The sequence below is a fragment of the Muscardinus avellanarius genome (assembly GCF_963383645.1).
Source record: "Muscardinus avellanarius genome assembly, chromosome: 3".
Taxonomy (NCBI): Eukaryota; Metazoa; Chordata; class Mammalia; order Rodentia; family Gliridae; genus Muscardinus; species Muscardinus avellanarius.
Window position 1 is genome coordinate 140,083,462 of NC_137788.1, and position 23,949 is coordinate 140,107,410.

General features: G+C 43.9%; 1 protein-coding gene across 1 annotated transcript in view; it reads right to left on the reverse strand.

Annotated features, from left to right (window-relative positions):
• Positions 1-276: 276 nt before the first annotated feature.
• The window catches only part of PTPN9 (protein tyrosine phosphatase non-receptor type 9), a gene marked incomplete at both ends in the record, with an annotated part of 73,236 nt that continues 49,563 nt past the window's right edge, over positions 277-23,949 (reverse strand). Inside the window, 6 exons of the mRNA XM_080690852.1 lie at positions 277-491; positions 1,273-1,480; positions 1,988-2,138; positions 5,617-5,695; positions 18,794-18,860; positions 21,918-22,011. Coding sequence (XP_080546978.1) covers positions 277-491; positions 1,273-1,480; positions 1,988-2,138; positions 5,617-5,695; positions 18,794-18,860; positions 21,918-22,011 — 814 coding nt within the window. The remainder of the gene's footprint in view (positions 492-1,272; positions 1,481-1,987; positions 2,139-5,616; positions 5,696-18,793; positions 18,861-21,917; positions 22,012-23,949) is intronic.

Sequence of the window (23,949 nt, forward strand, 5' to 3'; positions counted from 1 at the left end):
GCAAAAATCAATAGCCACAATTTGGTTTTAATAAGGCACAGTTCGATAGCAGGTGCTAGGGATTAAGAACACATTGCTGTTGCCCTTTCTAGCGGCAGTTTCACCACATTTATCTAGCCAGAGAAAAAGGCTGCCTTGCGTGCAACACGTGTGCCAGGAGACACGAGAAAGAGGCTGGTCCGTGACTTCAGCATAACTGACGGCAACCTATAGGCTCAGCGGTGTCCAGGGTAGTTTAAAGAGGGCTGGCCAGCAGGCAGAAGACTTGTGGGACAGTTACTGACCCTCCAGAGCCAGCAGGTTGTGGCCAGAGGGTACCATGCCCTCCTTCTCTGCAAATTCCAGGATGGCTTTGTAGCAAAAGTAGTACTGCTCGGGGGTCTGGATGCTGAAGGCCCTCTGGGTCCTCATGCGTGACACTGTCTGGAATACATTAAGTGTGCCAAGCTCCTCCAGCTGTGCCAGGCAGATGTCCAGTGAGCAGAAGGTACCTGAAGAAGGAAGGAAATGGTCACGTCTGGTTTACTTGTTTTATATTCCTTCCTCTACCAAATAACCCAAGTAGAACTAAATGAATGAATTAAAATGCAAGGTGCCTTGTGGAAGGAGGCCAGACATCCTTAGCCAAAAAGGACACAAGGAGACGGTCACAGAAAATGTTGAAGACCAGAGAAGTAGAATTACCTCGTCTCTCAGGACATATGGGGTAAGCGCGATGAATAAGTAGGGAGGTGACACAGAGGAACGGCCTGCCTCGATCCAGACAGACTGACAACATTACTGTACCCAATTTCCACACTATATCTTTTTCCACAGAGGCCTAACACAAATATGTTCTTCCTAACCTTCTCCCAAAGGGACCTCTGAACTAGAAAGCCCCGCAGTTTCTGCAGTACATGTACTTAAGGCAAAAGTTGCTAACTTATTCCAGAATTGAGAACCTAAAACAGGATGGGGAGCCCCTGGGAGAGGGGGCTGGGAAGAAAGCAGCTAAGCTCTCTGGGACACTCAGTCATGACAAGGTGACAAGGGCAGAAGATGACCATGACAACAGGATGTACCAATTTCCAGAGGGTTTGGTGAGTGTATATTCTTATCAGTACCTTGAACTAGGGTTACCACCAACGGAACATTAAAGAGGGATGCTCATAGCAATAAACCACCAAGATCTCAAATAAATTCTTTTACAACCACAGGTTGGTCTAAGAGCTCTGCTCTTCCTCCCGCATCCCTGATGCCTCTGCGTACGCAGAGCGGTGTCAGGCACATTACCTGTCCTACCGATGCCAGCACTGCAGTGCACCACGATGGGTGGGTCCGGGCACTGCCCCCTAGAGCGGGCGCCCAGGCTGCTCACAGCCAGGCTCTGCTGGTTTCTGACCACTCTGAGGAAGTCAATGAGAGAGGCTGCCGAGGAAGGCACGCCGTAATCTGGCCAGCTCAGGAACTGGAAGTGGGTCACCTGGCGTTTCTGCCGCTCCTTAGATTAAAAAAAGAGGCAAAAGTGAATGAGGTCGCTTCAGCCTGCCCTTGACTATCGACGTCCTAGTCTCCTACCATCAAGGCACCATCTACTACTCTCAACTTCTCCACAACTGAGTCTCTACTGCAAACCCAAAGGAAGGGCTAAATGCTTGGAAAGGGCAGAACTGCTTATGCTGAAAGTCTTAAAACTCTGCAATGCTACGCTGTGTTGAGGTGATATGATTATATTGGCTCTAAGTTGACGGTCCTCATCTTGTTCCCAGAAAGACAGAAGCATCATATAATCTGCCTATAATCCAACTATTCCCTCTATTCTTTTTGATGTTGGGAATGGAGCCCTGAGCACTCTACCTTCAAGCTATGCTCCCAGCCTGATTTTATTCAATCTTCCTGTCTCAGCCTCCCAGCTATAGGCGTGAGTCACTACGCCTGACTTCCCTGGAGATGTTTACAGTAAGAGCTCTCCCCAGCTTCAAAGGAAAAAAGAGAAACCCAGACTTACCTCTGCATTATGAATTTCTAACGTTGTTTTCTTGTAATGGTTCATGTTCTCCACGCCTAGATTGGTCACTGTGAGAAAGCCAAATCGAATCCGAGAGTCTTTTTCTAAAGGCCAGTACTGGCCACACTTCCTCCTGCCACCTTCCTCAAAGCTGAAGACAAAGAGCAAGTTCAGCCTCCATCCTGCCTCTGCACAGCAGAAAGCCCACTCCACCACGACCTGCTGCAGCCCTACGCAGCAGTCCCACATTGCTAACTTGCATTGTTAATTCTTAGCAAAAAAATAAGGAAATCTTTTCATTCTAAACAGATATAACAACTAAAGTTTCTACACATACTAATTTAGCAGATAGATACTGCGTACTTAATATACTGTGCAATTCGTCTTTAATAGTATTATTATTATTATTATTATTTGTAGTACTCAGGGGCTTCTCCCTCTGGGCTACACCCCCCAGACCTATTTTTTATTTTGAAACAGGGTTTCACCAAGTTGCTGAGAGCCTCACTAAGTTGCTGAGGCTGGCTTCAAACCTGTGATCCTCCTGTCTCAGGCTCCCAAGTACTGGGATTACAAGCGTGCGCCACCACACCTGGTACTTAGTTTCTTTTCTGATACCTCATAGGATTACTCACATATCTGGGATAAATTCTAATAGATAAAAAGACAGTAGAAAAATGTGGTGGGTCTGAGAGAACTCTTTGGCCTATACCTCAGCCACTGTATATTCTCTTCTCCAATAAGGGCTCTTGGCTCACAGAGGACTAGGAAAGACACAGCTCGTGGATGCTAGTGGGAGCTCCGTGTAAAGGTATGTCTACCTCACCACTCTTCAGTGGCCCCAAACTTCTCTACTGTGGTACTTCTCCCATTATCTCCTCTCCAAACAGAGGTGGCTGTGACAGTGCCCTAAGGAAGGGGACTGAGCAAACATTCCTTTTACTTTCCTCATCTGAAACAGGTTACATTATCATAACGATAATACTAATGAAATAGGTAATTCCTTAAACTTAGCAGATTTGTAGATAAAAATTTCAAACACATTCCTTCATTCAGAGCTTCCTGCCTGACCCATAATATTTCACCTCTCTGTTTTGTTTTGTTCTGCTACACATGGAAAAATAAATGAGAAAAAAAAAAAAAAAAGATCAAGCCAGGCATGGTAGTGCACCCTGGCAAGCCCAGTACTTAGAGGCTCAGACAGTAGGAGCGCAGGCTGAGAACAGCCTCAGCAAGTAGTGAGCCTTTCATCAACCTAGTGAGACCTTGTTTCAAAATAAAAATAAAATAGGGCTGGGGGTGTAGCTCAGAGATAGAGTGCCCCTGAGTTCAATAGCCAGTACCCCCAAAAAAAGAGAGAAAGAAAGAAAGAGAGAAAGAAAGAAAGAAAAGAAATGGTCACAAGTAGCAGGAAGAGCAGGAAGTGGTGGTACACACATAATTCTAGAACTTGGGAGGCTAAGATAGAACGATGACAGGTTTGAAGACCGTCTAAGCGAGACCATGCTTCAAAATAAAAAAATAAAATAGGGGTGGGGGTATAGCTCTGAGGTAAGAATGCCCCTGTGTTCAACCCACAGTATCACACAAAAAAAGTAAATAAATAATAAAATAAAAAAGTAGCATGAAATGGCGCATAAAGGGAACTGGTAATTTAGTAGGCAGGAAGACAGACTGGTGAAGTTCCCTTTGTTTCCAATATTTTCTTTAGAGATAGGGCCAGGACCTTAGAAAAGGCTGCAACAGGCCATAGGGTCACCAGAGCCTTGGATCTGAATTAAATGCGTGCATGTATGGTGTGTGTGTGTGTGTGTGTGTGTGTGTGTGTGTGTGTGTGTGTGTGTGTTTTAACTGGGGATTGAACCAAGGGCCATGGGTTCCATCAGGTGTCTGACACCTCCAGTCCTATTTTTTATTCTTTATTTTATTCTGAAACAGGGTCTCACTGACTTGCAAAGGGCCTTACCATGTAGCTAAGGCTGTCCATGAACCTTGATCCTCCTGTCTCAGCCTCCCAAATGCTGGGATTATAAGCACGCTCGGCTTCCTTTTTTTTTTTTGGAAAGAGAGTCTCACAAAGTGGGTGAGGCTTAAGCTTCAGTTTTACTTTTATTTTTTAATTTTTGGTGGTGCTAGGGATTGAACCAGGTTGGGTTCTATCGCTGAGCTAAACCCCTATCCCTGTTTTCTGGTTTTTTTTTCCCTCCGGATCTGGGGATGGAACCCATGGGCATTCTACCTCCAAGCAATACCCCCAATCCTATATTTTATTCTTTATTTTGTTATTTTATTGGGCGTCTGGGGATGGAAGCCAGGGGCATTCGACCTCCAAGCCACACCCCCTGCCCTATTTTTTATTCTTTATTTTGAAACCAGGTCTTATTGAGTTGCAGAGGGCCTCACTAAGTAGCTGAGGCTGGCCGTGAACGGTGATCCTCCGGTCTCAGCCTCCTGAATGCTGGGATTACAAGAGTTCGCCACTATGCCTGGCTTATTCTTTATTTTAAGCAGGGTTTCACTGAGTTGCAAAGGGCCTCAAAGTAGCTGAGGCTGGCCAGGAATCTTGATCCTCCTGTCTCAGCCTCCCAAATGCTGGGATTATCTGCGTCACCATGTCCAGCTCCCAACCCTATTTTTTTAAAATTATTATTATTATTATTTTTTTTGGTGGTACTGGGGATAGAACCCAGGGGCCTCTACTTCCAGGATACACTCCCAGACCTATTTTATATTTTATTTGGAAAAAGGGTCTCTTAAACCAGCTGAGGCTGGTTTCGAACCTGTAGGATCCTCCTGTCTCAGCCTCCCAAGCTAAGATATTACAAGCATGTGCCACCACACCTGACTCTTATTCTTTATTTTGAAACAGGGTCGCCGGGCGTGGTGGCGCACGCTTGTAATCCCTGCGCATGGGAGGCTGAGACAGGAGGATCGCACAGGTTCGAAGCCAGCCTCAGCTACTTAGTGAGGCTTTCAGCAACTTAGTGAGACCCTGTTTCCAAATAAAATATAAAAGGTCTGGGAGTATAGCCCAGAGGTAGAAAGCCTCTGAGTTCCACCCCCAGTACCATCAAAAAAAAAAAAAAAAAGAAACAGGGTCTCAATAAGTTGCAGAGGGCCTCAGTAAGTAGTTGAGGCTGGCCAGAAACCTGTGATCCTCCTTTCTCAGCTTTCTAAGTACTGGGATTACAATTGTGAGCCACTGGCTTTTTTTTTTTAATTTGGAAACAAGATTACTAAATTGATGCAGACTCACTGAGTTGCTGAAGCTGGCTTCAGACCCCAAATCATCTTGTTTCAGCCTCCCAAGTACTAGCACCACCATGCCTGGCTTAATCTTCAGTTTTTAAAAACTTCCCTCCCAGTGTTTGGTAGGCCGAGACAAGAGGATCACAGGTTTGAAGACAGCCTCAGCAAATCATGAGGCTCTTCCCAACCTAGTAAGACCCTGTTTCAAAATAAAGATAAACTAGGGCTGGGGGTTTAACTCAGAGGTAGAATATGCCCCAACATTCATTCCCCAGTAGCACTAAAAACATAAAATAAAATAAAAACTTGTTCTTGGACCACCCATGCTCGTGGTCAGGTTGAGGGTAGAAATCACTTAAGATAAAAGGGGATTAACTCACCGGGTGGTCATGACAATCACCAAGACCTTTTGCTCCCATACCATCAGCCAGAAATCACGGTAAGTATTCTCCAAGGGGCCTGGAATGAAAGGAGAAGGAACATGACTCTGGAAGCACTTCTTGCCTTCTTAGGTTCTTCTGCTTCTGGAATACTAACTGCAGATAGTAACTTCAAAGTTTTGCTAAATTGCCAAGACTGTCCTTGAACTAGCAATCCTCCTGCCTCAGCCTCCTAAACTGCAGGGATTAAAGGCATGCACTGCCATTCCCAGCTTCTTCTCAGCTCTTGATGGCACGGCTGGCTCTCAATAGCTTAAACATTTCATTTATTTATTTCTCACTTTTTTTTGGCACTGAGGATTGCACCCAGAGGCATTCTACCTCCAAGTTACACTTCCAGCCCTATTTTATTTCTTATTTGGAAACAGGGCCTCACTAAGTAGCGGTTGCAGATGGCCTTGCTAAATTGCTGAGGCGGTTGCAAACCTGAGATCCTCCTGTCTCAGTCTCTCAAGTACTGGGATTACAAACATGTGCCATTATGCCCAATTTAACATTTAATTTAAAAAATCTTTTATCAGTCATTTTATTTTGTGGTAATTCATGTCTCAGTAAACAAGGGCCATGTTGTTAAATTCTCCTTTATAATAGAATCTGCAGAAGAATGAGTAGTCTATAAGAAGTCTGAAAATGCATGTGGATCACCAACTCTATTTCAATTAAGAAAGAAATAGAACTCAGAATAATTTCTTTTACATTCCCAGTCGATTTCCCCTCTGCTCTTTGGAAATCAGGGCAGTATCAAGGGTTGGTCTGAGCTGGGTACAGTGACACATGCCTATAATCTCAGCTGCTTAGGAGATAGAGGTAGGAGGTTCGAGTGTGAGGCCAGCCTTGGCAACTCAGCAAGACCCTGTCTCAAAATAAAAATCAAAAAGGGCTGGGATAGCCGGCTGTGGTGGCGCACACTTGTAATCCCAGCATTTGGGAGTCTGAGACAGGAGGATCCTGTAGGTTTGAAACCAGCCTCAGCTACTTAATGAGGCCTTTGCAACTCAGTGAGACCTTGTTTCAAAATAAAGAATAAAGCTGGGCCTGGTGGCCCACACTTGTAATCCCAGCATTCAGGAGCCTGAGACTGGACGATCGTGGTTCGCGGACAGCTTCAGCTACTTAGTGAGGCCCTCCGCTGCTTAGTGAGACCTGGTTTCAAAATAAAGAATAAAAAAAAAAAAAAAATAGGGCAGGGGGTGTAGCTCGGAGGTTGAATGCCCCTGGGTTCCATCCCCAGACCCACAAAAAAAAAAATAAATAAATAAAAATAAAAATAAAAATGAAAGAAAGAAAGAAAGAAAGAAAGAAAGAGAGAAAGAAAGAAAGAAAATAGGGCTGGGGTGTTGCTCAAAAGTAGAATGCTCCTGGGTTCCATCCCCAGTACTGTGAAAAAAAAAAAAAGAAGAAGACAATAAAAGCCTATAATACTGTAATTCCAGTACTTGGGAGACTGATACAGGAAGAATGCAGGTTCAAGGACAGCCTCAGCAAGTTGTGAGACTCTCATCAACCTAATAAAACTGTTGAAAGTTGGGCATGTGGTGGCAGCGGCGCCATATTGCCACTGACGGCAGCAGTGGCGAATTCACCAAGTCCACTACAGCTCCATCAGCGCACTCAACAACATGCACTAATAAAAAATAAAATAAACAAAAAAAAAAAACAAAGAAAGAAAAGAAAGTTGGGCATGTCGCACACGCTTGTAACCCCAGCATTTGGGAGGTTGAGACAGGAGGATCATGGTTCCAGGACAGCATCAGCTACTTAGTGAGGCTCTTTGCAACTCAGTGAGACCCTGTTTCAAAATAAAAAATAAAAAATAGGGTTGGGGGTATATCTCGGAGGTAGAATATCCCTGGGTTTTATCCCCAGTACTGCAAAAAAAAAAAAAAAAAAAAAAAAAAAACCCTAAAAACAACAACAAATCAAAACAACAACAACAAAAAAACCTGAAAATAGAGTAGGGCTGGGGGTGTAGCTCAGAGAAAGAATGCCCAGGGTTCAATCCCCTGTATAATTAATTAATTAAATGAATAAATAAAACAAAATAAAAGCCAGACACAGCAGCACACACCTATAATCCCAGCTATCACTTAGGCTAAGGCAGAAAGATGAAAAGTTCAAGGCCAGGTGGGCAACTTAAGAGACAGACTAGGCAGGCTTGGTGGCATACACTTGTAATCCCAGCATTCCAGAGGCTGAGACAGGAGGATCATGGTTCGCAGACAGCCTCAGCTACTTAGTGAGGCCCTTTGCAACTCAATGAGACCCTGTTTCAAAATAAAGAAGAAAAAATAGGGCTGGAGGTGTAGCTGGGAGGTAGAATGCCCCTGGGTTCAGCTCTAGTACTGGAAAAAAAAAAAGAGAGGGAGAGGGAGAGGGAGGGGGAGGGGGGAGGGAGGGAGAGGGAGGGAGGGAGGGAGGGAGGGAGGGAGGGAGGGAGAGAGAGAGAGAGAGAGAGAGAGAGAGAGAGAGAGAGAGAGAGAGAGAGAGAGAGAGAGAGAGAAAGAGAAAGAGAATGCCTCAGAATAAAATAAGAAGGACTGGAGGTAAAGCTCAGTGGCTAAGCACTTGCCTGGCATGTTCAAGGCCCTGGGTTCACTCTCCAGTAATGAGGAAGAAGATGGGAAAGAAAATAAGAATGCCATTTCACATTTCCTTTTTTGTGTACTGAGGATTGAACCCAGAGGGATTCTACCTCCAAGCTACACCCCCCACCCTATTTTATTTTAATTTGGAAATAGGGTTTCACTAGGCTGATGAGAGTCTCACTACTTGCTAAAGCTGTCTTCAAATCTATGATCCTATCTCAGCCTCCCAAGTACCGGGATTCCAAGTGTACACCACCATGCCCGGCTCCATTTTCACATTTCCAACTCCCAGCCTTATCCACATCCTGTCCTGTGCTACGACAGAGCTGTTTTGTTTTGTTTTGGTTTTTGTGTGAGAGGGCTCTTTGCCTTTCCCTCCCTCCCCATTTCCTTCCTTGATGGTATACTTCATTTTCTACATTGAAACCATTGGGAGAATTGGGGTTGCCAAGCAGCCAGAGCACCTGAAAATCTAGATACTAAACTCAGTCTGGGCAGAAAGGGTCATAAGTTCCTCCAAAGCATGAGAGATTTATAGGAAAAGTTGGCTGGACGAGACAGGAGGGCCACGGGTTCGTGGCCAGCCTCAGCTACCTAGTGAGGCCCTCCACAACTTAGTGAGACCTTGCTTCAAAGTAAAGAATGAAAATTCAGGCTGGCGATGTAGCTCAGAGGTAGAATGTCCACGGTTCGATTCACAATACTGAAAACAGAGAGGTTAGACACCCTCCCTCCACTTCTGCTGTAGCTGGGGATTCAACCAAGGTCCTGGCATATACTCAGCGTGTGATCTACCACTGAGCGACATCCCACCTCCTGGCCAGCCAGTTAGACCTTTTAACAGTGCGCTTCTCTGAGAACATAAAGTTCGTGGTTTACGCTGACTTAAGTGAAACAATCCACAGAGCTGGCTTGCATAGATGTCTGAACAAAACGGATGAGAAACTGAGTCCTGGTTCTGCCATTTACTAGCTGTATGATCCACCATTTGGGCTTCAATTGGCTGTCTATAAAGTAACAAACCTTCCTTGCAGAGTATCTTTTTTGTATGTGTGGTACTGGGGACTGAATCTAAGAGCAATCTATCTCTGAGCTACACTCCTAGCCTTATTTTGAAACAGGGTCTCACCAGGTTGATAAGAGTCTATTTGTTGAGGCTGTCCTTGAACCTGTGAACCTCCAGTCTCAGCCTCCAAAGTACTGTGATTATAAGTGTTTATCACCATACGCAGCACAGAATCTCTTTAAATGACTAGACAGAGATCATGCACCTGATTTATAATAAGTATTCTCAAGAGATTACATTATTAGTAGAAATATTATATTCTTTCTTTTTTTGGTTTTGGGAATTGAAATCAGAGGCATTCTACCTCCAAGCTACATCCCCCACCCTCTCTCTCTTGCAGTATTGGGGAAGGAACCCAAGAGCATTTTACCTCCAAGATACATCCCCAGCCTGATTTTTTATTCTTTACTTTGAAACAGGGTCTCACTGAGTCCACGAACTGCGATTCTCCTGTCTCAGCCTCCCAAATGCTGGGATTACAAGTGTGCACCACCATGCCTGGCTTCCTATCTCTTATTTTTGTGGTACTGGGGAGGGAACCCAGGTGTCTTCTAACATTGGGTTATACCCTCAGAACAAACATTTATTTATTTGTTTGTTTATTTATTTATTTATGGTTCTAGGGATTGAACACAGGGCATTCTATCTCTGAGCTACAACCCCAGCTCATATTCTTATATATATGTATGTTAAAAATAATAAAAAAAAATATATTTTTTTTAACGGTACGGTAAATAGGGTACAGCCCTATTTTTTATTCTTTCTTTCTTTATTTATTTATTTTGGTGGTACTGGGGTTCCTGGAAGCCCTTCTATCTCCGGGCTACACTCCCAGACCTATTTTTACATTTTTATTTGGAAACAGGGTCTCCTAAGCCAGCGCGCGTGGCTAGCTTCGAACCTGCGCGATCCTCCTGTCTCTGCCTCCCAAGCGCGGGGATTACAAGCGTGCGCCACCACGCCCGGCCTTTTATTCTTTATTTTGAAACAGGGTCTCGCTGAGTTACATAGGGCCTCACTAAGTAGTAGCTGAGGCCAGCCTCGAACCGTGATCCTCCTGTCCCAGTCTTCCAAATGCTGGATTGCAAGTGTGTGCCATCATGCCCGGCTCAGAAACAGGGTCTCAGCCTGGCATGGTGGCGCATGCTTGTAATCCCAGCATTCGGGAGGCTGAGACCGAAGGATCGCGGTTTGCAGACAGCCTCAGCTACTTAGTGAGGCCCTCTGCAACTCAGTGAGACCCGGTTTCAAAATAAAGAATAAAAAATAGGGCAGGAGGTGTAGTTCAGAGGTCGAATGTCCCTGGGTTCCAGACCCACACACACACACAAAAAGAAGAAGAGGAGGAGGAGGAGGAGGAGGAGGAGGAGGAGGAGGAGGAGGAGGAGGAGGAGGAGGAGGAGGAAAGGAAGGAAGGAAGGAAGGAAGGAAGGAAGGAAGGAAGGAAGGAAGGAAGGAAGGAAGGAACAGGGTCTCATTAAGTTGCAGAGAGCCTCGCTAAGTAGCTGAAGCTGGTGGAAAACCTGTGATCCTCCTACCTTAGCCTTCCAATACTGGGATTACAAGCATGTGCCACCATGCCCTGCTCTATTTTATCTTTTATTTGGAAAACAGGGTTTTGCTAAGTTGCTGAGAGCCTAAATTGCTAAGGCTGGCTTCGAACCTGTGATCCTCCTGTCTCAGCCTTCCAAGTACTAGGATTAGAAACATGTGTCACCGTGCTCAGCTTATTTTTTTATTTTGAAACAGGGTCTCAGTAAGTTGCTGAGGGCCTCACTAAACTGCTGAGGCCGTCCTTGAACCTGTGATTCTCTTTTAACAGCCTCCCAAGTACTAGGATTATAGGCATGTACCACCACACCCCACTGAAATATTATATATGTAATAATCAGAATACTAATTATGATAGCTAAGGTTAGCCACACTATCCAACTAGCCCTGTCAACATCCGAAGACCCATTTTCTAGTCCTAACAGAGGGCCGAAGCCTCCAAAGGTGGTAAATACTTCTCAAAAGATCTCAGCTCACTCCCACCATCCACCCCTGCAGGGTGAGGCTCAGGTACTTTCAAATTCTGGCCTCACTTCTAACTCACTGCCTTGGCTGAGAAAGGCATTGCTGCTGGAGATGGAATGGATGTGGGTCTGGGGATGGGATCCAGGGGAATTTGACCTCCAAGCTAGACCCCTGTGCCCTATTTTTTATTCTTTTTTTTTTTTTTTTGTGGTACTGGGGTTTCTGGAAGCCCTTCTACCGCTGGGCTACACTCCCAGACCTATTTTATGTATTTTTTAAATTTGGAAACAGGGTCTCTTAAACCAGCGAGGCTGGCTTTGAAAAAGCGAAATCCTCCTGTCTCTGCCTCCCAAGCACGGGGACGACAAGCGTGCGCCACCACGCTCGGCGTTTTTCTTCTTTATTTTGAAACCGGGTCTCACTGAGTTGCAGAATGCCTCACTAAGTAGCTGAGGCTGTCTGCAAACCGCGATCCTCCAGTCAGCCTCCCGAATGCTGGGATTACAAGCGTGCGCCACCACGCCCGGCTATGCTAATATTTTTTTATAAAAGGTGTTAGAAGTCAGGAGTTGCGGGGCATGCTTGTAATCCCTGTGCTTGAGAGGCGGAGATGAAGGACAGCCTCAGCAAGCTGTGAGACTCTCTTTAACCTAGCAAGACCCTGTTTCCAAATAAGAAATAAAATAGGACTGGGGTTATATCTCAAAGGTAGAATGCCTCTGGGTTCAATCCCCAGTACCATAAAATAAATAAAATATGAAATAAAATACAAGAAGCTTTAGAGACCACCCTCATTCACAATGGCCTGATTAATGAAGCTGCCAAAGCTTTGGGTAAGTGCCAAGCCCGTCTTCAAGTGCGTGCATCCAACTGCAGGTGGCCCTATCCCAACTGCAGGTGGCCCTATGTAAGTGAGGCTAGTAGCGGCTCTTGTGCTGAACACCAAAACAAACTTATTAAGGTTGATGACAATTAAAAACTGGGAATGGGGAGGCCTCTGCAAAGCCGATAGAAAGGAGAAGCTCGACTATTTAGTGGGATGCAGCTGTGCTATTAAGGGCTATGGCAAAATAAATAAATAAATAAATAAAATTTAAAAATCTCAAGGCAAGGGAAGTCATGAGGAGTACTTATCCAAGAGCATGCAAACAAGAACAAAAGAAAATCTTTTTGGATTTCCAAGAAAATAAAAAAAAAAAGGAAAGAAATTCTCTCTCACACTCTAAAAGAATACTATCTCTTGGACAGGTTGTCAGAGCCAGCCTAAAGGATTTAACCCTTGTGTCATTACCAATTTTAAGAAGTGCCCCTCCCTCTAAACCTAAAGAAAGGAGCAGAGCCAGTTGTGGTGGTGCACGCTTGTAATACCAGAACTTGGGAGGCTGAGACAGGAGGATTGCAGGTTTAAGGCCAGCCTCAGCAACTTAGCAAGGCCCTCCACAACATAGTGAGACCCTGTTTCAAAATAAAATATGAAATAGAGCCGGGCGTGGTGGCGCACGCTTGTAATCCCCTTGCTTGGGAGGCGGAGACAGGAGGATCGCTCAGGTTCGAAGCCAGCTGCTAGGTTTGGCTTAAGAGACCCTGTTTCCAAAAAAATATATAAAAAAATAGGTCTGGGAGTGTAGCCTGGAGGTAACCCCAGTACCACCATAAATAAATAAATAAATAAATAAATAAATAAATAAATAAATAAATAAATAAATAAATAAATAAAAAAAATATGAAATAGGACTGGGGGTGTAGCTCGGAGGTAGAATTTTCATGGGTTGAATCCCTAGTATCACAAAAAAAAAAAAAAAAAAAAAAAAAAAAGGAAGGAAGGAAGAAGTTAGTTTAATGAACTATTAGAAAGTTGCAGAGAGCCCGGACATGGTGGCACATGCCAGTCTCAATACCTGGGAGGACAGACAGGAGGATCCCAGGTTCAAGGACAGTTTCAGCAAGTGTGAGACTCTTGTCAACCTAGCAAGCCTGTTTCAAAATAAAAATAAAATTGGGCTGGGGGTTTAACTCAGGTTCAATCTCTAGTACCAAAGGAAAAAATAAAAATGTTGCAGCTAAGCTGGGGGTGGCAGTGAACCTCTGTGCCCCAAACTACTAGGAAGTCTGAGGGAAGGATGTCTTGAGCCCACAGTTCCAGACCAACCTTACCAACATATCAAGAACCTACCATTTAAGCAAAGTGTGGTGTGGTGCACACTTGTAATCCCGGTACTTGGGAGGCTGAGACAAGAGGATCATGGGTTCGAAGCCAGCCTGTACAAATAAGTGAGGCCCCCCCAACTTAGTGAGACCCTATTTCCAATAGAAATAAAATTGGGCGGGGGGTTTAGCTCAGAAGGAGAATCCCTCTGGTTCAATCCCCAATGCCATGCCCCCAAAACCTATCTTTTGTTCATTCATTCATTCACAAACAGGCAATAAATGTTTCAGACTATACCTTATTTGTGTGTGTGTGTGGTTACCGGGGTGGAACCCAGGGGCTTTCTACCTCTGGGCTATCCTACCAGACCTATTTTATACTTTTGGAAACAAGGTCTCACTAAGTTGCTGAGAGCCTCACTAAGTAGCTGAGGCTGGCTTTGAACCTGCGCAATCCTCCTGTCTCAGCCTCCCAAACGCAGGGATTATAAGCATGTGCCACCACACCCAGCTATACCTTTTTTTTTTTTTTTTTTTTGTAGGTCTGGGGATGGAATCCAGGGGCATTCGACCTCCGAGCTACACCCCCCATCCTATTTTTTATTCTTTATTTTGAAACCGGGTCTCACTGAGTTGCAGAGGGCCTCACTAAGTAGCTGAGGCTGTCCCTGAACTGCGATCCTCTGGTCTCAGCCTCCCAAATCTGGGATTACAAGCGTGCGCCACCACGCCTGGCTTCTTCTTCTTCTTTTTTTTTTTTTTTTTTAACACTACTAGAGATTGAATCCAGTGCCTCACTAACACTCAGCAAGGCAGCCTACATCCTCAGCACTTTTTATTTTTTATTTAACATAGGGTCTCGGTAAATTGCCCAGGCTGGCCTCTAATCAGTGATCATCCTTCCTCAGCCTCCCAAGCAGCTGAGATTGCAGGCATACACCAATATGCCCAGATAAATCTGTAGACTATATCAGTACATATTAGGAGAACAAGAGCACCGTCACTATAGAATGGAAATACCACATAGCCAATTAAAACATGGATACAACATTCACTCGTGTAGTCTCCAACTGTCCCACTAGTTTGTATTTTTTCCCTATTGAAGATCCAATCACAAATCACATACAGTCTTTTTTTATTTTTTCCCCAGTCCTGGGGATGGAGCCCTGGGGCATTCTACCTCTGAGCTACAACCCCAGCCCTATTTTTTTTTAATTCATTTTGAAACAGGGTCTCATTGAGTTGCAGAGGGCCTCACTAAGTAGCTGAGGCAGTCAGCGAACCACAATCCTCCTGTTTTAGCCTCGCAAATGCTGGGATTACAAGCGTGCGCCACCACGCTTGGCTCACATAGAGTCTTTGTTTATCTCTTTTAATCTAGAACAGTTATCTGCCCTTCTTTTCTTTCTGGTCCTAGGGATTGTGTCTGGGCAACACATTATTATCCACTCCTTTTTTCTTTTTTTGAACCCAAGGGCATTCTACTTCCGACCTACATCTCCAGTCCTATTTTTTTTATTCTTTATTTTGAAACAGGATTTCACTAAGTTCCAGAGGGCCTCAGTAAATAGCTGAGGCTGGCCAGGCACCTGCAATCCTCCTGTCTCAGCCTCCTGAGTACTGGGATTACAAGCAGCATGCAACACCATGCCTGGATTTTTTCTTTTTTTGGCTTGAAAGACGCCAAGCCGGTTTTCTTTTGTCTTTTCTTGCCTTTCTGTGGTACTGGGTGTTGAACCCAAGGCATTCTACCTATTCTACCTCTAAGCTACATCCCATCCCTTCTTTCTGTTTTTGCTTTTTTGAAATAGGGTCTCATTACCTTGCTGATAATCTTGCTACATTGCTGAGGCTGTCCTTAAACCTGAGCTACATCTGTCTCAACCCTCCAAGTACCGAGTTTACAGTGTGTGCCACCATGCTAGGCTCCAAGCTAGTTTTCTTTTTTCTTTTATTTTTTGCAGGTCTGGGGATAGAACCCAGGGGCAATTTGACCTCCAAGCTACACCTCTTGCCCTATTTTTATTCTTTATTTTGAAACAGTGTCTCACTGAGTTGCAAAGGACCTAAGTAGCTAAGGCTATCCGACATCCTCCATCCTCCAGTTTCAGCCTTCTGAATGCTGGGATTACAAGTGTGCACCACCACACCCAGCTCCAAGTTAGTTTTCTTAAAGTATGCTCCACAATTTGGATTTGTCTGGTTTATCATGATTTTTTTTTTTTTTTTTTTTTTTTTTGGTGGTACTGGGGATGGAACCCAGGGGCTTTCTACCTCCGGGCTATACTCCCAGACCTATTTTATATTTTATTTGGAAACAGGGTCTCACTAAGTTGCTGCGCGCCTCACTAAGTAGTTGAGGCTGGCTTCGAACCCGTGTGATCCTCCTGTCTCAGCCTCACAAGCGCGGGGATTACAGGCGTGCGCCACCACGCCCGGCTCTTTTTCTTTCTTTCTTTCTTTTTTTTTTTTTTACAGTGCTGGGGATCAAAGTCTTGTACATACTAGGCGAGCATTCTACCACTGAGCTATACCACCAGCCCCAGACTTTAAAATTGATAACAACCTGGGTTTGGTGGTGCAAACTTAAAAGCCCAGCACTTGAATGGCTGAGATAGGAGTATCCCAGGTTCAAGGCCAGCCTCAGCAATTTAAGATAGGTCCCTCAGAAATTAGCAAGACCGTTTCAAAATAAAAATAAATCCCGGTATAGTGGCATGTGCTTGTAATTCCAGCACTTGGGGAGGCTGAGACAGGAGGATTGCAGGTTCTAGGCTAACCTCAGCTACTTACTGAGCACCCCTGCAACTTAGCAAGACCATGGTTCAAAATAAAGAATAAAATAGTTATAGGGGTGTCACTCAGAGGTATAATGCCCGGTTTCAATCCCATGTATGTATGTATAAATGAACCCTTCTGAGTTCAATCCCTAATACCAACCAACCAAGCAACCAACCAACAAAAAAACTGACAACAAAGGTGAAATGCATTTCACACTGCATCCCATCAAAAGTTATACAACATCCTTTTGAGTATTATTTCTATGGCAATACTAAGTCTGATCACTTGGTTAAAGAGGTGTCTGTCATATCTTTTGCTGGCCATGCTTTTGCAGTGGTCCAAGGGCTTTATACCCATGTGGTGCCCGACTCCTTAATATCTTTTATTTTGAGACAAGGTTTCATTAAATTGCCAAGATTGGCCTCCAACTTGTAATCTTTCTGCCTCAACCTCATATGTAGATGGGACTTTAAGTGTCCATCATCTCACCCAGCTTCCTTCCATCTCATTTCAGGTGATGTGGTATTGTTGAGATGGATGAAGGACAGGATGGGAGGAGTACTGGGCCCGCAGAAGAATATACAGAAACTACGTGAAATCATCCTTGACTCAGTACCTCACTCTCAGCACAGACTCCCCACACCAGAAAACATGTTTGAGTGTTCTGTAATGGGTTTAGGGACCACAAAGAACTCTCACCACAGCTGCACATTTCTAAATTGGACTCAATCTCTGGTAATCACTGGCATTCCTAGCCTCAAACTGGAGGTGAAGAACACATTATGGGCTATAGAGTTCTGATGTCCTACTTCCTCGAATTGGCCATACTGAGACACAGTCCAAAATTATCAGGAAGCCGGGCGTGGTGGCGCACGCTTGTAATCCCCGCGCTTGGGAGGCGGAGACAGGAGGATCGCACATGTTCGAAGCCAGCCGCTAGCTCTGGCTTAAGAGACCCTGTTTCCAAATAAAAATATAAAAAGAAGGTCTGGGAGTGTAGCCTGGAGGTAGAAGGGCTTCCAGGAACCCCAGTACCACAACCAAAAAATAATAAAATAAACCCCCAAATCATCAGGAAGGCAGTAGTATTGTAGGTTTATGTTATTTATTTTCTTGTGTGTGAAGGGGTACTGGAGAGTGAACTCAGGGGCATTCCACCTATGAGCTATACCCCATCCCTATTTATTTATTTATTTATTTATTTATTTATTTATTTATGGTACTGGAGATGAAGCCTGGGGGCATTCTACCTCTGAGCTACACTCCCAGCCCAATCTATCTTTCTATCTTCCTTCCTTCCTTCCTTCCTTCCTTCTTTATTTTTGCAGGTCTGGGGATGGAACCCAGGGGCATTCTACCTCTGAGGTATACCCACTGCTCTATTTTTTATTCTTTATTTTGAAACAGGGTATCACTAAGTTGCAGAGGGCCTCACTAAGTAGCTGAGGCTGGCTGTGAACCGCGATCCTCCCGTCTCAGCCTCCTGACTGCTAGGATTACAAGTGTGCGCCACCACACCTGACTCATATTCTTTGTTTTGAAACAAGTGTCACTGAGTTGCAAAGGGCCTCACTAGTAGCTGAGGTTGTCCACCATGAACCACAATCCTCCTAGCTCAGCCTCCCAAATGCTGGGATTACAAGCATGTGCCATGCACTACCACACCTGGTTTTATTTATTTATTATCATTTATAGTACTGGGGATGGAACCTAGGGACACTATACCTTTAAGCCACACCCCCAGCCCTATTTTATTTTATTTTGTGTGTATGGTGCTGGGGATTAAACTCAGGGGCATTCTACCTCTAAGATATACGCCCCCCGCCCAATATTTTACTCTTTATTTTGAAACAGGGTCTCACTAAGTTGCAGAGTACCTAAGTAGCTGAGGCTGTCTGCAAACCCAGATCCTTCGGTCTCAGCCTTCCCAAGTAGTGGGATTACAAGTGTGCGCCATCACACCCAGCTTTAATTTCTTATTTTGAAATAGGGTCTCACTAAGTTGCAGAAGGCGTTACGAAGTTGCTGAGGTTGGCTGGGAACCTGCGATCTTTCCATCTCAGCCCCTCAAGTACTGAGATTACAGGTGTGCACCAGTGCGCCTGGCTTGTTTACTTCTACTCAGGAAGTTTTAGGCATATCTTGTAAAGAAACCACCACCAAACTTTATGAAAGGCACTGTGTTCACATCAATTTAAGCTATACTTCCTTTAAAAATTATTTCATTAACTGGATATAGCAGTGTGTACCTATAATCCCAGTATTTGGAAGGCTGAGACAGGAGGATCAGAGGTTCACAGCCTCTACAATTTCGACAATCCTTCTGCAAATTAGTGAGACCCTGTTTCAAAATACAAAATGAAACAGGTTGAGGGTATAGCTCAGAGATAGAATGCCCTTGGGTTCAATCCTCAGCAACACACACACACACACAATTAACTAATTAATTAAAATTATGCCATTTATCACAAGGAATTATAGGTAGAGGGCACAAAACTAACATATGAGGGCCAGACCAGCTTACCTTGTGTACCAATGTAAGCATTCTTCTGCTTGTAGCCATCCATGAAACTGGCATTGATATAATCTGTCTAAAATAAAAAGGAGACATTACTACAAGTGCATGTAATCTATCATTTGGGTTAAAAATTATGTAATGTGTAAATATAGTGCATAGTGTGTATATTCTTGCTAGGCAAAGAAAAAAAAAGGCCAATTCAAAATCTCACATCAATTGGATGTGATGGGGCAAGCCTGTAATCCCAGTACTTGGGAGGCTGAGACAGGAGGATCTCAGGTTCCAGGTAACCCCTGCAATTTAGCAAGACTCTTGGTACCCTTGTAGATACCGTTTCAAAACAAAATGTTTAAAGGGCTGGGGATATATCTCAGAGGCACAATGTCCCTGGATTCAATTCCCAGTACAATCACCCTCACAAACAAAAAGAAAAAAAAGAAGAAAAAAAAAAAAAAAAAAAAAAACAACTGAGATACCCACAGTTTCTAGACTTAATACAAACTAATTGAGCAGAGTGTGGTGTCACAAGCCTCTAATCCCAATACTTGAGGAAGAGATAGGAGGATCCAAGGTTCAAGGACATCCTCAGCAAGTAGTGAGACTCTCATCAACCTAGGGAGACCAGGTTTCAAAATTAAAATAATAAAATAGGACTAGGGGCGTATCTCAGAGGTAGAATGCCATAGGGTTCAATGGATAGAAATCATAGAATTGAGGAAGGAAAATTGTGGAGGTATAACCTTTGTAGAAGGATAAAAGAAAATCTCAATACCAAATCAAGGAAAACACATACTCTACTCCACTCTATAGAGGTCAGACTCTCACTTCTCCAGTGAGTCTTACCACTCAGAGGACAGTCTGAACTGTCAGTACTCCACCCTCGTAAAACATCTCTACCTCAGGATCAAACCCACATTATATGTGTTCATTAGCCAGTCAGCTTACCAACTTATTACTCTATTATTTATTTAATAAGGGCTGTGGGTGTAGCTCAGCAAAAGAATATTCCTGGGTTCAATTCCTAGTCTCACACACAATAAATAATTTATATAAATAACACATGAAGCTGAGTATGGTGGCATACACTTGTAATCCCAATACTTGGGAGGCTGAAACAGGAGGATCAAAGGTTTGTGGCCAGCCTCAGCTACTTACTGAGGCCCTCTACAATTTAGTGAGACCCTGTTTCAAACTAAATGATTAAAAATAGAACTGGGGGTGTAGCTTGGAGATAGAATGTCCCTGAGTTCAATCCCCAGTGCCATAATAAATAAATAAATAAAATGGTGGAGTTTTTTTTGGTATGTGGTACTGGGAACTAAACCCAGAAGCATTCTACCTCCAAGTCCCACCCCCAGCCCTGTATTTTATTCTTTATATTGAAACAGGGTCTTACTAAGTTTCAGAGGACCTCACTAAGTAGCTGAAGCTGGCCGCAAACCAGTGATCCTCCTGTTTCAGCCTCGCAAGTACTGGGATTATAAGTGTGCACTATCACGCCCAGATCATATGTAGTTTTTAATATGTATGTATGTAAATTAATAAATTAAAGCCGGGTGTGGTGGTGAACGCTTGTAATCCCCGAACTTGGGAGGCTGAGACAGGAGGATTGTGCAGGTTCAAAGCCAGCCTCCACTGGCTTAAAAGATCCTGTTTCCAAATAAAAAATATAAAAAATAGGTCTGGGAGTGTATCCTGGAAGTAGAAGGCGCCTGGGTTTCATCCCCAGTACCATCAATCAATCAATAAATAAAAATAAATAAATTCATTAAATAATATAGTCATTTGGGGATTTAACCCAGGGATGTTCTAATATTAAGCTATATACCAATGAGACAAAATCTCACTAAATTGCTGAGGCTGGCTTCAAATTTTCAATCCTCTTCCCTCATCCTCCCCAGCTGCTGGGATTGCAGGCATGCACCACCATGCCCACCTCGCCATTTCATCACTATTACCAGAATTTAGTTGTCTGCAATTTTTTTCTAAGACAGGTGAAAAAGAATCAGAAGTACATATAATCAAAGTTGCTTTGTATGGATTCATATATACCCACCAATTGATGCAGACTATATAAGCATGCCTTTACAACTACATAAGAGTACAAAAAACATTTATTTTTTAATTTTTATTATATATTTATTTATTTATTTTTATTTATTTATTTATTTTTTTGAGGTACTGGGGATGGAACCCAGGGGCATTGTACCTTCGATCTACACCCCAAGCCCTATTTTTTAGTCTTTTTATTTTTATTTTTTTATTTTTTTTGTGGGTCTGGGGATGGAACCCAGGGGCATTCGACCTCCAAGATACACCCCCTGCCATTTTTTTTTTTTAAATTCTTTATTTTGAAACCAGGTCTCACTGAGTTGCAGAGGACTTCATTAAGTAGCTGAAGCTGTCCGCGAACTGTGATCCTCTAGTCTCAGCCTCCCGAATGCTGGGATTACAAGCATGCGCCGCCACGCCCGGCTAGTCTTTTTATTTTTGAAATGGGGTCTCACTGAGTTGCAAAGGGCCTCGCTAAGTAGCTGAGGCTGCTGTACAACTGTGGTCTTCCAGTCACCACCTCCCCAATGCTGGGATTACAAGCATGAGCCACCATGCCCAGCCTTATTTTTTATTTTTATTACTATCATTATTTGCAGTACAAGGGATGGAACCCAGGGGCATTATACCTCCAAGCTACATCCCAGCCATTTTTATTTTATTCTTTATTTTGAAACAAGGTCTCACTATGTTGCAGAAGGCCCCACCCACTAAGTAGCTGAGGCTATTCTCAAACTGAACCTTAATCTTGTTTCAGCCTCCTAAATGCTGGGATTACAAGCATGTGCTACTCAAAGCCTGGCTCAAATAACATTTATTAAGCACCTATAATATACCAGACCTTGTACTAACAGCATTCACATAAAGAATTTAATTAATTTCCACTTGATATCGTGAAAGATGGGTGTTTAGAGACTTTACTATGGTCACGGACTACTACAAAGCAAAACCAGAACTCAAAACTCCTCTCTCTAGATTCAGAGTCCATTTTCATTCTACTACAGTATCAGTGAGCTTCAATTTGAAAGAGGTTTAATTTCCCACAATGCTCCAAAAAAGATGGCATGTATTTGTCTACCTGCGTATAGCCACTTCGCTTTGTCAGCTTCACTCTAGTTTGGTCCAAGCAGGGTACATCCCCATAGCGGTTCTTCTCTAGGTTTCCTGGAGACCTGAAGGAATGAAGCAGACAAGCTAAGATAAGGAAAAAGTAGGGGGAGTGCATATACGCATGCTCAAAGACTATCAAGCTAAGCTGGGTGTCAAGTACTGTTGGCAGTGATGATACAGGAATTTTTCATTCTCTAGTTTATATATTTCTACACCACAAATGCTAAGCATGTGCAATACCACTGAGCTACATCCTAGGTGTACATTTAACTTTTTTTTTTTTTTTTGCAGTACTGGGAATTGAACTCAGGGGCACTCTACCTCCGAGCTACACCACCCCAGCCCTATTTTTTTTATCCTTTAGTTTGAAACAGGGTCTCACTAAGTTGCGGAGGGCCTAACTAAGTAGCTGATGCTGGCCAGGAACTTGCAATTCTCCTATCTCAGCCTCCCAAGTACTGGAATTAAAACTGTGTGCCACCATACCTGGATTTACATATAACTCTTTTGTGTGTGGTACTAAGAATTGAATCCAGGGGTGTTCTACCTCTGAGCTATGCTACCCCCCCCCCTTTTTATTTGGAAACAGGGCCTCACTAGGTTAATGAGACCCTCACTACTTGCTGAGACTGTCCTTTAACCTGTGGTCCTCCTGCCTCAAACTCTCAAATACTGAGATTACATGTGTGCACCATTAAGCCCAGCTCCAAATCACGGTTAGACTGGACAATGGACGAAAAATGAAAGAATCTGAAGATGTGTTCTAGAAAAAGCCCAACTTGTTGTAAATGGAGTAGCAAGGGCAATTCTTGTGAGGGTTCAGAAGAGGAAAGTGTGTGTGCGCACGCCTGCTACTGGGATGGAACCCAGGGGCCGTCTACCACCTAGCTACATACTCAGGCCTTTTTTTTTGGTACTGGGGGTAGAACCCAGGGCCTTTTTATTCTACCTCAGGGCTATACCCCCAGATGTATTTTTATATTTTATTTGGAAAAAGGGTTTCACTAAGCTGCTGAGGCTGGCTTTGAACCTGTGATCCTCCCGACTTAGCCTCCTAAGGACTGAGATTACAAGCATGCAGCACCACACCCAGCTCTATTTTTATTCTTTATTTTGAAACAGGGTCTAAGTTGCAGAGAGACTTGCTAAGTAAGTGAGGCTGCCTGAACCTGTGATCCTCCCGTCTCAGCCTCATACAAGTACTAGGATTAAAAGCATGCGCCACCATCCCCTGCATGGCCAGGCATGGTGGCGCACACTTGTAATCCCCGTGCTTGGGAGGCAGAGACAGGAGATTGCGCAGGTTCGAAGCCAGCCTCAGCTACTTAGTGAGGCCCTCTGCAACTTAGTGAGACCCTGTTTTCAAGTAAAATGCAAAATAGAGCTGGGAATATAGCCTGGAGGTAGAAAAGCCCCTCGGTTTCGCCCCCAGTACCCACACACACACACGGGGGGGGGGGGGCTGCGAGTGTAGCTCAGAAGTATAACGCCCTTGGGTTTCATCCCCAGTAGCACAAAAAAATAAAAAGAAAAGAAAAAAAAAAAAAGAAAAAACAAGAAACAGAAAGAAAGAAAATAAGAACTGAACGCAGAGGCATTATTCTACCACTGAGCTATTTCCCAATCCTTTTTTGGGGGGAAATAGAGTCCTGCTAAGTTGCTGAGGCTGGCCTCCAGCACACCTGGCTAGCCCTTTTATTTTTTACTTTGAAACAGAATCTGGCTAAATCGCACCAATCCTCTCGGTTTAGCCTCACAAGTACTAGGGATACAGACGCGAGCCACCAATCTAGAATTCTTTTTTATTTTTTTGCGGTTCTGGGATGGAACCCAGGGGCATTCGACCACCTAGCTACACCCCTTGCCCTATTATTTTTTATTCTTTCTTTTGAAACAGGGTCTCACTAAGTTGCAGAGGGCCTCACTAAGTAGCTGAGGCTGTCTGTGAACCGCGATCCTCCCGTCTCAGCCTCCTGACTGCTGGGATTAGAAGTGTGCGT